Genomic DNA, 15,446 nt, shown 5'->3' with positions numbered 1-15,446 from the left:
GGTGGGCAAACAGCACCTGGGAGCGCAGGGAAGCCAGGATGTGGATTCAGGAAGCATCCCTGCATCCCGCTGCTCCATGGAGATGTTAATGGGCTCCCCATTATCCCGGCTTCCCGCTGCTCCCGCCGAGGGATGCTCCCGCTGCTGGATTAGGAGCAGCGCGGGGGGCTCGGCTGGCACCCGGCCGCCGGCCTTGGGAAGGGAGGGAAGGAGGGATCCAGGATTTATTCCCGCGGTCAGGAACAAGGCGCTGACAAACAGCCGCCGCTGGCACCTCCTTTGTTGGGAATGCTGCAAGGAGCATCCGGAGGCTGCGGCGGAGATAAAGCAGCCTGGCAGCTCCAGGGAGGTCAGGGCTGGGAATTCAGGGTGCTCATCCATCCCTGCTCACCGGGAATGGGACAAAATTCGGGAGGGAACATCCGTTGGAGCGGCGGGAATGGGGGAAGGCACCCCCAGCTCATCCCGCTGCTGCTGGATCCATCCCGAAGGATTCAATCCCTGCAAACTGCTCCCACTTTCCTGTGCCATCACCTGCAGGGTCTCCCAGAAAATTCTGATCCACAGGGATCCTCAGCTCCCACTCCTGGACACCCCAGAATCCCACCCTGTACCTTAAGGCGTTTTCCAAGCATTTCTTAACAGGATTTGCCTGTGGAAAAGCTTTGGTGTCCCAAAAAGGGGATTTTTGGCAAGGAAAGTCCATGCCAAGGGCATGAAGCATAGGACACGCTTCCCATGCCAAGCTCCAAAACATCCCTATGGAATTTTATACCTCACTGTGCCAGAGCCTGTTCTATTTGGAAAACATTGGGAAAGGGGAATCAAACCTCAGGCTGGCCAGAGTGGGATGCTCAGAATCCCTCAGGATTTATCCCTGATGGAGCTTGGGATGGGAGCCAGTGGAATCATTCCCGTAATTCCCTAGGGATGTGGGTATTGCTCTCTGGAAGGCAAAAAGTCCGGCTCACGCACAGGATTCATCCAGAGGGAGACATGGAAGCTCCAAAGGGAAAATCAACCCATTTGGAAGCAAACTGGGAGCAATCCCAGTTATCTCCCAGTGGCTCTGGCTGAGTGATGAAATCAGGGATAATCCTGAGCTCGGGGCAGATAACACCTTCCCAACCCCTCAGAATCAGCTCCCGCTGCTGGATTCTCCATGCTGGAATTTCAACAAAACTCCCAGAGCTGCCTTGTCCAAGAGCAGCTGTTTTTTTGGGGGGAGAGCCAGTTTGGGAGCTTTGGGGTATTCCATAAGGTGGCAGGGATGGGAACACTGCCAGGATCAGCCCCATCCCCTCTCTCCTCCCAGGAGGAATTTTGTCATTCCAAATGCTGACATCATCAGGGGCAGCTCCCAGGACAAGGCAAATCCCAAGGCACATCCCAAGGGTTTCCCTGCCATCCCATTCTACCCCAGTCTCCTCCTGCAGCGCCTCCACATGGGAAGAGCGGCTCTGCCTGTGGGCCGGAGACTCCGGGGCTGGAAAACCCACATTCCATCCATCCCAAATCCTTTGGGATTCCAAGTCATGGATGAGCACAGGCCAAACTCCATCTCAAGCTGGGCCCTTCCATAAGGATCATTTTTCAGGAGCTTCCCAGGTTTCAGTTTAAAATATCCAGAAACATTCCCCAACCACAGAATCTGATGTTTCGGGAACAAACGGATGTGAAGCGTCATTTTCTAAGGAAAATCATGGAATCTCAGCAGAGTAAAGGCTGGAAACATCCAACCATTCCCTCACCACTAAACCACATTCCCAAGTTTTAAATCCCTCCAGGAACTGGGATACCTGGGCAGCTCTGCCAGGGTTTTCCAACCTTTTCCGTGAGGAATTTTTCCCTCCTAAAATCCATGGAAAAGAAAAGGTTGTGCCCCATCCCTCCCTTAGACATGGCCACACCTCCAGAGCTCCCCCACTGCCCCCAGTTCTGCCTCCCAAGGATTTATGCCAGAAAAAGAGATTCATTCCCTTCCCAGCATTCCCATTATCCCAGAATTCCATGCACACCCCGGCAGGCGGGAGCTGCTGGCGGCCGTGTTTGACTGAAATAATTTTATTTGAACACAATTCCCTGTTTCAACATTTTTAAGGAGCAGGGGGTTATTTAAGATGGATTCAGTTTTAATCAGTTTAATGGGATTTTCTGGTTTTTCATGGAAGAGCTTCCAAATGGTCCTGATTAACTTTTCCGAATCAATACGCTTAAGGGCAAAGCATACAATTATCCCAGCAAATGAGCCCCTCCATGGATCCTGCCGGAGCTCTGCCTTGGATCTGGCCCTGGATTCCCTTCCCTGACTTGTACTCCATGAGGAAAAGGGGCAGCACCCCATGGATCCCCTTCCCAGCTCATATTCCATGAGGAAAAGGGGCAGCACCCCATGGATCCCTTCCCAACTCATATTCCATAAGGAAAAGGCATGGCACCCCATGGATCCCTTCCCAACTCATATTCCATAAGGAAAAGGCATGGCACCCCATGGATCCTCTTCCCCAGCTCATTCTCCATGAGGAAAAGGGAGGGTCAGCCCCAGTTCTCCTTTCCCAGCTCACATTCCCTAAGGAAAAGGGGCAGCACAGGTGAGGCTCAGACCCCGGATGCCCTTCCCCATATTCCCTGAGGAAAAGGAGCACCGCAAGCACTGGAACTGGAATTCCAGAGGAAAACATCCGGCTCTTGCCTTCCTTTTCCCATCCCAGTTTTTAATTCCAACACATTAAACACCCCAAAAATGCCCAAACTCCTGGAAAAGCTGGGTTGGGATCAGCACTGGTGCTGGCACTGGGATAACCTCAAACTATCCCATGGGATCCCATATTCCCATTATCCCAATCCAACCACAGATGTGGGATCACATCTGTCTCCCATCCATCCAGAGGCCATGGATCACATCCTGCTTCCCATTTATTCCTGCAGGATCCAATATCCCCTGGCTTTTGGCAAGGTGCAACATTTGACCAAACTTCCCGAGGTGAAGAATTCTTTGGGAAATGTCAGAGTTCCTGGAGGATTAAGTGGGAGCCGGAGCAAACAGGAATGACATTATTGTAATTCCTGCTGTGCCGGGTCATTTTCCTGCAATATCACGGTTCCCATCCCAAATCCCATTCCTTGCATCATCCTTCCCATTCCCTGCTTCAAGGTTTTTATTTGTTCATCCCATAGATGAAAGCAAAGAGGAGAAAAAGAGAAATTTCTTCCTTTTTCCTTCCTCTTTCCTTCCTTCTTCCTTCCTTTTTCCTCCCTTTTTCCTTCCTTCTTCCTTCCCTTTTCCTTCCTTTTTCCTTCCTTTTTCCTTCCCTTTTCCTTCCTTTCTCCTTCCTTTCTTCCTTGTATTTGGGCAAATACAAACACCACTGAAATTCAAGGTTTTTCTAATCTCATTTTAGGAAGGCATTCTCAAACTTCCCCAGCAGATCCTGCACTGATATAAAAATCCATGGCAGCGATTCCCAGCCATGGGATACAAGGATCTGAACATGGAATTGATATATGGAAAAGTCAGGCCCCTTGGCAGAGCTGGGATCATCCAATCCCTAAAATCCAGCCCTTCCCACGACTCCAGGAACAGGGAACAGCCCCTACCAGGAAGGAATGGATTTGCTGCTTATTCAGGAACTTCTGGCTTCTTCCAGGATATTCCCAGCTTCCCTTTGGGGTTTATCCCTCTCCTTGTCCCACCAGCTGCTCCAATCCCCAAAACCAGCAGCAAATCCACCTTTTTCCTGTTTTTTCTGTGGGATCAACCAGCTCACAGAGGACTCCACAGATTTGGGATCCATCCCTCACATTCCCTCTTCCCACCGGTATCAGGTTTGGGGCTTGCAGGAACCACATTCGGGGGAATCAAAAGCTTGGGAATTGCTGCCCTTCCTGAGCCTCTGGCAGAGGATGAGCACAGGGACACAGGAGGAAAATGCTCCTGGGCTGAATTCCATGGGATATCCAACAGGAGAGCGCCTCCTGAGGGACACTGGGATCCTGGGAAGGGACTGGGAGCACCGAGACATTCCCTAGGGAATGCTGCTCCAGCCCAGTTTGCACCAGGGAATTCTTTCCCACCCTGCGGGTGCAGGGGCAGAGCCGAGCAGGAAAAGCCAGATTTAAGGGAAAACCTCTCCTGAAAAAGTGGGGAAACCATGGAATACAATTAGGAGCTGCTGCCAGGAAAAGGAATTGATTTTCCATGTTTTCCAGTGGTTTTTCCAGCTGTTTGCAGATGGGTTTGAGGAGGGCTTGGTGCCAGAATTTGGGAAGCACAGTAGGGATTTCCTCATGGGATGAGCAGCTGGGATTCCTGGGAAAAGCCTCTCCTCCACTCAGGAGCGATCCAGGCTGTGGGAATGGCTGGAAAAGGGCAGAATCCATGGATTTGAGTGGGAAAGGAAATCAATGTCTGAATTAGAAGAAGGAGCAAGTTCCCAGTGAGGGCGTATCTAAGATTTCCAGGTATTCCAGCCCATCCCAATGTCCCCATCCCAATTCTGGGAGCACAGGAAGCTTCCTGGCTCCCTGATTTCCTCCCTCTGGAGCTGCTCCAGCTTTTCTATTTTTGGACTCCATTCATCCCCAGCCGGCTTTCCATAAAAATTCCTGGTGCTTCTGGCCTGGAAGCCAGGAAAACCTCCAGGAGCCCATAGGAAGCAGCAAAGCCTCCGGATCCAGCGCTCCAAAATTATTATGGAATGAGGGAGTGTGTGTGGGGGGGGTGATGTCAGCCTGGATTTAGGGTGGATAATGCATCCCTCTGTCCCGGCTCCATCCTGCTCTTCCCAAAAATTCACCACAACCACAGAGGGAGAAACTTGGGAATATTCAGGGATTTCATATGGAGCTGTCGCTGCTTTCCCTCTATTCTGTATTCCCAGTTTTTTCCCTTTCCATCAGTTTTGGGATACAGAGCTCCCAGCAAGGAGAATTACAGCTACACCTTACACTCAGCCCAAATTCCCATGAAGTTTGCTTCCCAGTGCTCCTTTGGTGTTTCCAAGTTGGAAATCCAAGCTCATCCACTGCTGTTGAATCCAGAAGGATTCAGGCAAATTCCAGGTGCTGCTTCAATGTTAATCAGGATTTCTCATCCCTCCGAACCTGGGAGGAACTTTTCAAGCAGGTTTATGGAAAAGAGCCAGTGGGAATTGCCTCATCGTCCCCAAATTCCTTGGGAGCTGATGATCTTGAGATTGGGATGAGATTGGAGAGGAACAAGGATAATTCATGGCAAGAGCCACTGGAGCTTCCCTGCATTCCTTGGTCACGGCCCCACCCCACGGGGGCTGGATCCATTCCTGGTTCCTCTCCACAATCCCGGGATCCCCGAGCTTTGGGACACCACCACAGTTGTCCCCCATCCCTGCATCCCGATCCCCCATCCCAGTGGGAATTTTTTGGAGGAGCAGACACAGGAGCATTGAGCAGGGCCTGGAATGTGGCAGCGGCTGCCAGAGCCCAGGAGCTCCCGGGAAAAGAGCCAGGCCGGGAATAAGGAACTGCAGTGTGGATCCCAGACTGGATAAACACACCCCAGCTCCCACCTGGCATCGGGAATCAGGCTCTGACCTCCGGCTCCACTTCCCGCCGGGATAACGCCACCTCCTCTCCCACCGGGAAAGGGAAACGGAGGCCTTTACACGTTTTCCAGGTTTTCCAGGGAGAAAACAGCAGGGAAACACCCTGAGGAGCTGCCATGGATCCATAGAAGTGACATCCAGGATCCAAACATCACCAAAATTCCAGGCTTCCCAAATTTTTCAGGGATATTCACTTTATAAATTCCCAAAGTGGATAAATTCTTTTATTTTTTTTTTCCCTTATCATTCATCCTGGGATTCTCCCAAAATTTTTCTCCAATATATTAATGAACTACATAGGAATTTTTGGGAATTCCTTTACTTCCCAAAACAAATTCTGATTCTTTTTTTCCCCAGGAAAAAAATATTCAAATTTGGTTTTTCTGGAATTTGGGAAGGATCCTCTTGGCACCGTTCTTGTCATTCCTGGGAATACCTTGGAGATTTTAATTTTAAAAGCTTTAAAAAATTACAAACATTTCCAAGCATCCCAAATCCCAGGATTTGGCGGCTCCCAGGAGAGGGCAGCAAATCTCCATGTGTCGGGCTTTCCTCGGGAAAATCGGGAAGGAGGGAGGAGGGGGGGAGGAGGCGGGGAAATTTGGGAGCAGCCCATGGAAGTGGGGCTGGAACATCGTGTCTTTCAGGATCCCTTCCAAATATTCTGGGATTGTGTGGAATTCATTAATTCCGAATTGTTGGAGGCTCAGGGAAGATCCAAGGGGAGGAAAAAGGATTCCATAGGGAATTTACCTGGAAAAGGGGAGCGGGACCCTTTAAATGGGAATTTCTCCAGGAAAATTCCACCCCATTCAGGGGTTCATTAATTCCCAGAACCACAGGCTCCTCTCCACTTTTCCCACTTTTCCCAAGTCTTTGGGATCCAGCCCCGGTGAGAGAGCGGGACAGGGATCCCTGAACAGGGATAATGGGAAAAAAGAGGAAAATTAACTGGATTCCAGGATAAGGAGAGCTGAACAATTCCCTTGGACATCAGGGAAAACACATTCCACTAAACCCCAGGATGGTTTCCCTGGAATTCCTTGACTTTGAGGCTCCCTACGAACCCCGGATTTTAAAATCCCAGAACTGCTGATCCCAAGATCCACACATTCCTTGGGATGCACCGAGCAAATTCCGCTTTTCCCTTGCCATCAGATCAGGCTCCAAGGTTGGGATCTGGGGCAGCTCCTGAGGGTGGGATTGAGGAGAGTCCCAGGATTTTTAGGAGTTGGGCTCTTTGTGGGTCCCTCCCTACTGGGGATATCCCAGGATTTTATGGATGCTCCTGAAATGGGAAGAAAGCCGAGACTTCCTAATCAGGGCATCCTTATCCCACAGCGAGGCTCCAATCACCTGGAATTGTCCCCCTGGAGCCAAAGTTATTCCTGCTCCTCCCAGTCCAGATTTTTCCATGGAATTCTGGGACCACCTTGTGGCTCAAATCCATGGCGGAGTTTCCTCCTTTACAGTAAAGGAGCATTTAAAGGTTTCCTGTTGCTCCAGGAGGTGGAGGGGGCCCATGGAATCTGTGGCCACTTCCATTGTTTAATTCCATGTTTTCCGGTCTCCTGCTGCAACGGGAACGCCCAGAGCTCCTGAGCTGGCACCCGGGAATTTCTGTGTCAGCACTGTGGGATCCCATTGCCCTTTATCCCACTGGAACACCCCATGGAATTGGGAGTGGAGATGGGGTGCCAGCACTCCCTGGATCCTGGATATTCCCAGCAGGATCAGTGCCAGCTGCACCATTAACCACGGTCATAGATTTAAGCAGCGAGGAGGAAATCCACCTGTTTTCCCAGGATTTCCAGGCACATTCCCAGGAGTATCACATGGACATTTATCCCTATTCCCATCCTGGCAGTAGGGCCCCAAAATGGGCTCATTCAGCCAGCTCCAAATTCCCAAAAATTCCCAGTGCTGTGATTTTGGGATGACTGAGGCAAGTTTGCTTCATCGCTTCCTGGCCAGGGTTGGGATAAATCAGATAAGGAGGAGCTGAGGGAGAAGGGAATGTTGGAAAAAAGGAGGATCTGGGGGAATTTCATTCCCTACAAGTCTGTGATGGGAATTAGGTGGGAACTGGTCTCTACTCCCAGGGAACAAAAGACAGGATAAAAGGGAATGGCCTCAGGGGACGTTTAGGTTGGATATCAGGAAAATTTCTCTCCCAGGGCAGTGGTGGACTCCTTATTCCAGGAGGGATCTAAATTCACGTGGATGTGACACTGGGGGACCTGGATCAGTGCTGGGTTAACATTGGATTCCATTATTTTAAAGGGCTTTTCCAACCTCAGTGATCCCTTTATTCCATGACGCTATTACTCTTTGATTCCACAATTCTATGATTCTATGATTCCATGATCTGGGCTGAGCTGATGCCAGGGATAGGATTCCCTGGATCCCTCCCATCCAAAAAAACCCCAAACCCAGCAACGGATTTAAAAAAAAAACAAAAAACAAACAAACAAACAAAAAAAAAAAAACACCAAAAAAAAACCCAAAAAAGATGGAATTTCCTCCTATTATTTCTTCTTGCACCCTCAGTTCCAGCACAGACTGCGGAATGGGGTGGAATTCCCGGTGGGTTGGGATGTGGGGCCAGGCCGGGCTGGCCCTCACCTCTCCAAACGCGGAATCCTGGGATGCGGTGCCGCAGGGAAAGGGCTCTAGCGGGAAGGATCCGGGGGCCCTGCAGCGCTGGGAAGGCGGGAATGCGCGGCAGGAATGCGGGATGAGGGATGCGTTGCCAAGGCAACCATTCCTTCTCCATCTCCTGCCTCTCCCCGGAGCCACGGGGGGATGCGAGGGCGGGGTGCGGGATTTGGGATGCGGGATTCGGGATTCGGGATTTGGGATGCGGGCGGGGGGAGGAGGGGGGGATCGGGCTGCGGATCCCGCCCTCCGCAGCGCCGGGAAGGAGCCGCTGGAGCGGGAATGCTCCGGCCGGGAGCCGCAGGACAGCGCAGCCCGGCGGGAGAAGGGCGGAGGGCGCTGCGCTGTTTTCCAGAGGAAATCCTGGAGCAGAAAGTTGCGCCGCGTTTATTTTTTCACGGAAAGCCGATGCCTGCGGCATAGGGATGCGGGAGAGGGGGAAGATCCTGCGGGTCCATCCCTGCTTTGTCTTTCACTTTAAAAGGTCCGGATCTTCCCGGTCATCTGATCCAGGTCAAGTAGGACTTTCCGTTGGCGACGGATCCCACCGGAGCATCTTCCCACAGCGGCTTCTTCCCCACGGCAGGAAGTCGTGAGGCTCCTTCAATCCCTGGAATACTGAAAGGTAAAATATTCCCGGCTGACTTTCTCCTTGGCAGGGTGAATGAAATCCTCGAGATTTGCAGGGGCTCCTTAAGGTGGATGGCGTTGATTCCCAGGCAGGGTTGGGATTGATTCCCAGGCCGAGCTGGGATTGATTCCTAGGCCAGGTTGGGATTGGTTGCCAGGCCTGGTTGGGATTAATTCCTGGGCCAGGTTGGGATTAATTCCTGGGCCAGGTTGGGATTCCCAGGCCATCCCACCTGGTTCGAGGAGCCCCACGGAGGGTTAACTCCCACCCCACCCCACAGCCTCTGAGATCCCAAAAAACCAGGATCCTCCGGCCTGAGGAATGACGTGGAGGTGTCCAGGCAGGAAGGGGGTTGATGGAAGGAGTCAGGGGGTGGTGGATGGAGGTTCCCAATCCAAGGGGAACGTGGCCACTGGGATTTCTGCGCCCCACAGCCCTCACCCCTGTGCCCTGCCCGCAGGTTGACCCCATCGCCGCTGCTCTCCCGTCCATGGATCACCTCCCGCCATGAGCACGGACGGCGAGCAGCTCCTGGCAGCCGGAATCCCCCTCTGGAGCATCTCCAGCTGGGCCGGCTCTGAGCCGCCCCCCAACAGCAGCACAGTGGCAGCGGCAGTGGGAGATGCCAGCCGGCCCCCGGGAGCGCCGGAGCGCGGCGGGAGCACGGCGGAGATCGCGGGCATGGTGGTGCTGCAGTGCATCTACGGCCTGGTGTGCCTGCTGGGGCTGCTGGGCAATGCGCTCGTCATCTTCGTCATCCTGCGCTACGCCAAGATGAAGACGGCCACCAACATCTACCTGCTCAACCTGGCCATCGCCGACGAGCTCTTCATGCTCAGCGTGCCCTTCGTGGCCACGGCGGCGGCGCTGCGGCGCTGGCCCTTCGGCCGGGCGCTCTGCCGGACCGTGCTGGGCGTGGACGGCCTCAACATGTTCAGCAGCGTCTTCTGCCTCACCGTGCTCAGCCTGGACCGCTACATCGCCGTGGTGCACCCGCTGCGCGCCGCCTCCTACCGCCGCCCGCGCGTCGCCAAGCTGGTCAACGGCGGCGTGTGGCTGCTGGCGCTGCTGGTGGCCTCGCCCATCCCGGTGTTCGCCGGCACGGCGGTCACCCGCGACGGCCGCGCCGTGGCCTGCGACCTGCTGTGGCCCAGCCCGGCGTGGGCGGCCGCCTTCGTGGTGTACAGCAGCGCGCTGGGCTTCGTGCTGCCCGTGGTGGCCATGGCGCTGTGCTACCTGCTGCTGGCCGGCAAGATGCGCGTGGTGGCGCAGGGCGTGGGCTGGCAGCAGCGGCGGCGCTCCGAGGGCAAGCTGACGCGGCTGGTGGTCACCGTGGTGGCCATGTTCGTGGTGTGCTGGCTGCCCTTCTACGTGGTGCAGCTGCTGGAGCTGCTGCTGCCCGGCCGCCTGGACGCCAGCGCGCACAACGCCTCGCTGCTGCTCAGCTACTCCAACAGCTGCGCCAACCCCATCCTCTATGGATTGCTCTCCGAGAATTTCCGCAACTCCTTCCACGGCGTGCTGCGCCGCTGCCGCGACGCCGGCCTGTGCTGCTGCCGCGCCGCCGACGGGGACGGGGGGGACAGCGAGGACGAGGAGGAGCCGCTGGATTACTGCGCCGCGCCCCGCGGGGATGCCAAGGGCTGCGTGTGTCCCCCCCTGCCCTGCCAGCAGGACCCCCTGCGCCCCCAGCCCTGCTGCGCGCCCGGGGCCCTCCTCCCCAAAACCACCCCCTTCTAGGGGGCCCCAAAATCGGGGGTGAAAGGGGATGCTGGATGGAGAGGGCCCGCGATGCCGGGTCCGACTGGCGTGTGCGCCGCGCCGTTCTCCGAAATAAAAAGCCATAAGACTGGCCTGGGATGGAGCAAATTCCATGGATTGAGTGGTTATTGCCGTTACTCCGGCATCCAGGAGCCTTCAGCAGGGATGGGGAGGATCCCAAAGTGTTAATCAGGAGCACATGGCCCTCCTGATTTATAAATGATAAATCCCCATTTCTTCCCAAGAGACGGGGAGACATCGGGAAAAATCCCAAAGCCCATCAGCTCTGCTGCATCTACAGCAGAATGAGAGCCCATCGTACACATCTCCCTACCCAAAATTCCTAGGATCTTATCACATCCAGGACCAGATTTCCACCAAAAGAACCAACAAACCAGGATAACCAGATTTTGGTGGGCTTGGAACCCCAGGGTGAGGAACAGCACATGGAGGCCCCATGGAGTGAGCCACTTCCAGCTTTATTTGGGGTGCAACTTTGTCCTTGGAATGGGATCGGTGTTGTCCATTATTCATGGCTCATTCCTTCCATTTTAATCCCACTGGGGAAGTAACCAGCCGGGAACATTTTCATCCCTGTGCTGCCCTGAATGCTCCTGGGTTTTCCTGGATTTCTGGAGGAATTTTTGGGAAGGGGAGAAAGAACAGGCCCTGAGCAGTTCCTCTAAACCAGACTGGCAAAACTTTATTGGTGTCCACACAGGATCTCCATGAGACAATTCCATCAGACAGGATAAAATTCCAATAAATAAATAAGGATTTACAAATGGGCCCGGGGGGAGCAGGCCGGGGTGGGGGAGAGGATAAAACAGGGAGTGCTGGGAATTCAGGACTCCGATGCACCGTAAGGAAGGAATTTGTGATAAGATAAAACTCCGCAGTGGGAATATGAGATTAGGGGGGAGGAGGAGATTTTGGGGGTGTGGTGGCAAAACCTTGGATCCACCAAGGAACGAGCAGGGGTTTGAGCTGGATAACAAGGAAAGATCCATGGGAAGCAGATCCTGCATATGAGATGATGCCTCAGCGAATTCTTTCCTCTCTCAAACCTTATCCTCTCTTTCCCTTCCTTTTCCTTGGATATTTTCCCAAGTGACACCTTTATATTTTGATATCTCTTTCTGGATAATTATGGATAATCACAACAGCTCCCTCCTTCCCACTGCAGCCAAACTGTCCTAAAATAAACCTGGCACATCCACAGACTTACAGCCCTCACTCCATGTGGTTTCACTTTAATCCATCCCCAGGGATCCATGGACCCTCAGTTACGCAGCCTTCAGGATAACGACCTTTTAGGAAAACCACAATTCCTACAAATGCCTCATTTTGATTTTCCTGGGAATTTGCAGCGGAGGTTTAGCATTCCAGGGGGGATGCTGAGTGCTGGGAAGTTCATAGGGTGGGAGGGGGGAATGTGGGGGAACAGAACCACCCTGTTCTGATCCCAGGCTTCCAAAACTTCTCTGGGATAATATTTCACGGGCATAAAGCTGCCAGTGGCCGCTCGGACAGCAGCCGGAGCAGGACCCCTCCTTTGGCTCCCCAGGGAAGGATGGAGCTGGAAAACCAGATTCTTCTCAGAATTCTCCCCCCAGGCCGTGGCTGGGAATGAGCGGCGCGCTGGAATCCCGCCCCCTGGGAATGTTTTGCCTCGGGCTAGAGTCAGCCCTGCACGAGGGAACAGGGAAAATCCCTGTGGGTAGCAGGGGTCAAATCCAAATCCAAAATCCAACAATCGAGTTTAAAGCAACAACAGCGGAAAGCCATGGAGGGACCTGGATGTGGCTCTGCAGCACCACAAACCTTTCCTACAAAATTCACCCCAGCAGCCTTCGTGTCCCTGTTTAACCTCCACATCCCGCAAAAAAAAATAAGGAGAGGGAATGGGAATCAGGAATTTCAGTCCCACCTTGGTGACACCGAGCCGGGTCCCTGCTGTCACCAGTGGCTTAAGGTGACAAGTGCTCCCCACATCTTTGCTCCTCCTTCCCTCAGCTTAAAACAAACAAACCCCATCTCAAATAAAAGCAGGAGCTTCCCAGCTCGGGAAAAACATCCAGCCCGGGGGAGGGGGATTTCGGTCAAGGAGTCCTTCCAAAGTCCCCGCCTTGGTCACGCCGTGCCCTCATCCCACGGATTTAGAGTCACTTGCACACGGAGCCGTCCCTCCTGGATTTTTCCTTGCGGTTTTCCCGACCGCCGGCTCGGGAAAAGGAGAGCTGAACGCCAAGGAAGCGGGAACAAGGAGCAGGAGCGGAGCAGCCTCGGGGTGTTCTGCTGTCCCCGCTCTCCTGCGCTGGCATTCCAAGAGCCGGCTGGGAAGCAGCGGGTATTTCTGGGAGTGATGTGATCACAGCTTTTCCCGAATTATCATTCAAAAATTCCAGCCGGGGCGCGAAAGGGCGGGGTGGGGGGGAGGATAGCGGCGGATAAATGTCACCCAGTTCGGCCTCCCAGTGTCCAATGTCCGTCCGTCCGTCCTGCCCGCTGTCCCTACGGCTTCTGTGCGGAGGGGACGGGCTGAAGTCCCAGCTCCTTCTCGTGGGGGCCGCTGTACTTGTAATCCATGGAGCCGTGGGAGCGGCAGCGCTTCCTGGCCAGGTAAAATCCCAGAGCCGCCAGGGCCAGGAGGCTCAGCAGGGCACCCCCGGCGATGCCCACCAACACCCCGGGGTGCAGCGGCTCCGCTTTCGGCGGGGGCCGGCTGGGGACGGGCGTGTGCGGTTCCAGCTCCAGATCCCCCGAGGACGTTTCGTCGCCATCCCCGTCCAGGACGAGGATGCAGTCGATGCCGCTCAGGAGATAGCCGTGGGGACAGTGGCACTGGAAGCTCCCGGGGGTGTTGGTGCAGTTGAACTCGCAGTGGCCGCTGTCGCACTCATCCACGTCCATGCACAGGTTGTCGTCCTCGTCCAGCATGAAGCCCTCGGGACACTTGCACTTCCCGTCGATTTCGCACAGGGGTGGGCACTCGGTGGTGTTGCAGTGCGGGAGGCAGCGGGAGGGATCCTGCGGGTGCACGGCGTAGCCGGGGTGGCAGCCGCAGCGGTCGCCGTCGGGCAGCTCCTCGCAGCGCTGCTGGCACGACAGATTCCAGCAGGGCGGCAGGCGCTGGCAGCGCCCGCCCACCATCCTGTAGCCTTTGTGGCACCGGCACTCGAAGCCGCCCTTGGTGTTCTCGCACTTCTGCTCGCACGGGCCGGGCTCGCTGGCGCAGTCGTCGATGTCCTCGCAGCTGACGCCGTCGGCCGCCAGCTGGTACCCGACGGAGCACATGCACACGAAGGAGCCGTCGGCCACCACGCAGTGGTGCTGGCACTGCGCGCCCTCGCACGGCGAGCGGCACCCGCGCCCGTCCGGCGCCAGCACCGCGCCCTCGGAGCAGGAGCAGCGCGGCCGCCCGCTCTCCTCCGCGCACGTCCCCGCGCAGCCCCCGCCGCCCAGCTCGCACGGCCACGCTCCCGGCGTGTCGCGGCCCCAGCGCGGCCCCGCGCCATCCCCGTCCTCGCAGCGCAGCCGCAGCCCGAGGTCAGCGATGTCCGCCACGCTGCCCGGAGGCAGCGCCAGGAAGTCCGCTCCGCGGGCGCCGAAAGGGGTGGTGTAGGTGACGGGGACGCCGCGCTGGGTGGCCAGGCGGGGACAGCTGCCTCCGTAGCTGTACTGGCAGAGGAAGCCGTCGGCCGGCTCCTCGCAGCGCCGCTCCTCCCAGCGCAGCTCCCGGGACACGGTCACGCAGCGCTCGCCGCAGCGCTGCCCCGACGGCGCCCAGTTGGTGTAATCGGTGCTGCGGTCGCCGGTGACCCAGCGGAAACCGCGGAGCCGCCGGCTGAGGTCGGTGCAGGACAAGGAGGGCGACAGCGACAGCCCGAGCCAGAGCCGCCCCTCGCGGTTCTGGAGCAGCAGCGCGATCGCCTCCTCGGCCACGGTGGAGCGCACGGTCATGAGGTGTCCCCCGCCCCGCTCGCAGCCCTCGCTGGCGGCGGAGAAGGAGCGGGACGCCCAGAACACGGCGAAACACTCGTGCTCCAGGCACTGCGCGCCCGCGGGGGACAGGTCCCGCGGCTGTGCCAGCGCCACCGTCCCCAGCAGCAGCAGCAGCAGCGGCGGCGGCAGCAGCAGCGGCCGCATGTCCCGCGGAGGGGGCGGCCGGCGGCGCCCCGAGCTGAGCATGGCCCGCTCCTCCCGGCCGCCCCCTTTATAGCGGCCCCGGCGGGGGAAGGAAGCGCCCGCGGGGCCGGGAGGGAGCGCGGCGGTGAATCCCGGGCGGGCGCTGCCCCCGCCCCCGCCCCGCCGCCCCGGCCGCCCCCTCCCGCATCCTCCCGGCGGCTCCGCCCCGGCGGGGCCCGCCCGGCTGCGCGGGGGGAGCGGCAGCGGCCGGGGCGTCCCGCGGGAGCCGGGGAAAACAGGGTGAGCCTCGGGAAAAGGGGGAGACGGCAGCGGGATTTCACATGGCAGGAGGGGGCGTCGGGGTGGGAGCGGCGCCCGCTGGGAATTGTCACCCCGCTGGGAATTGTTACCCCGCTGGGAATTGTCAGTCACTCAGTTGCTGTCACAGTGGACTGCGGAGGGCACAGCTCAAGCCCTGCGTCCAGCTCTGGATCCAGCACAGAGCATCTCTGTGTCCAGACATGGGAATGGAGCCGGGAAGGGGCGGCAGCACCAGGAGGGAGCTGGGAGAGGGGCTCAGCCTGGGGAAAAGGAGGCTCCAGGGGGGACCTTCTCCCTCTCGGCAATCCCTGACAGGAGGGTGGAGTCAGGTGGAATCGGGATCTGCCCCCGGGGGATAATGAACG

The 15,446-nt window shown here is 56.6% G+C and overlaps 2 protein-coding genes across 4 annotated transcripts; one reads left to right on the top strand and one right to left on the bottom strand.

The window, feature by feature from the left end:
- The first annotated feature begins 8,278 nt into the window (after window positions 1–8,278).
- SSTR4 (somatostatin receptor 4) lies at window positions 8,279–11,855 on the top strand. Of its 3 annotated transcripts, none has more exons than XM_066546099.1 (3): window positions 8,279–8,395; window positions 8,725–8,865; window positions 9,332–11,855. In XM_066546099.1, exon 3 carries the CDS (start codon window positions 9,379–9,381, stop codon window positions 10,609–10,611), a length of 1,233 nt encoding a protein of 410 aa, XP_066402196.1. In that variant the 5' UTR covers window positions 8,279–8,395; window positions 8,725–8,865; window positions 9,332–9,378; the 3' UTR covers window positions 10,612–11,855. The 3 variants fall into 3 exon arrangements, with proteins under 3 accessions (XP_066402196.1, XP_066402195.1, XP_066402193.1); XM_066546098.1 differs by having other exon boundaries at window positions 8,280–8,400; XM_066546096.1 differs by lacking the exon at window positions 8,279–8,395 and having other exon boundaries at window positions 8,469–8,865.
- THBD (thrombomodulin) lies at window positions 11,316–14,781 on the bottom strand. Its single transcript, XM_066546095.1, has one exon. The coding sequence runs from the start codon at window positions 14,779–14,781 to the stop codon at window positions 13,147–13,149; it is 1,635 nt and encodes a 544-aa protein (XP_066402192.1). The 3' UTR covers window positions 11,316–13,146.
- Between the last annotated feature and the right edge of the window lie 665 nt (window positions 14,782–15,446).

The sequence above is a fragment of the Molothrus aeneus genome, chromosome 3 (assembly GCF_037042795.1).
Source record: "Molothrus aeneus isolate 106 chromosome 3, BPBGC_Maene_1.0, whole genome shotgun sequence".
Lineage (NCBI taxonomy): Eukaryota > Metazoa > Chordata > Aves > Passeriformes > Icteridae > Molothrus > Molothrus aeneus.
The sequence above is the reverse complement of the archived record's forward strand: the minus strand, read 5'-3'. Positions and strand labels throughout refer to the sequence as shown.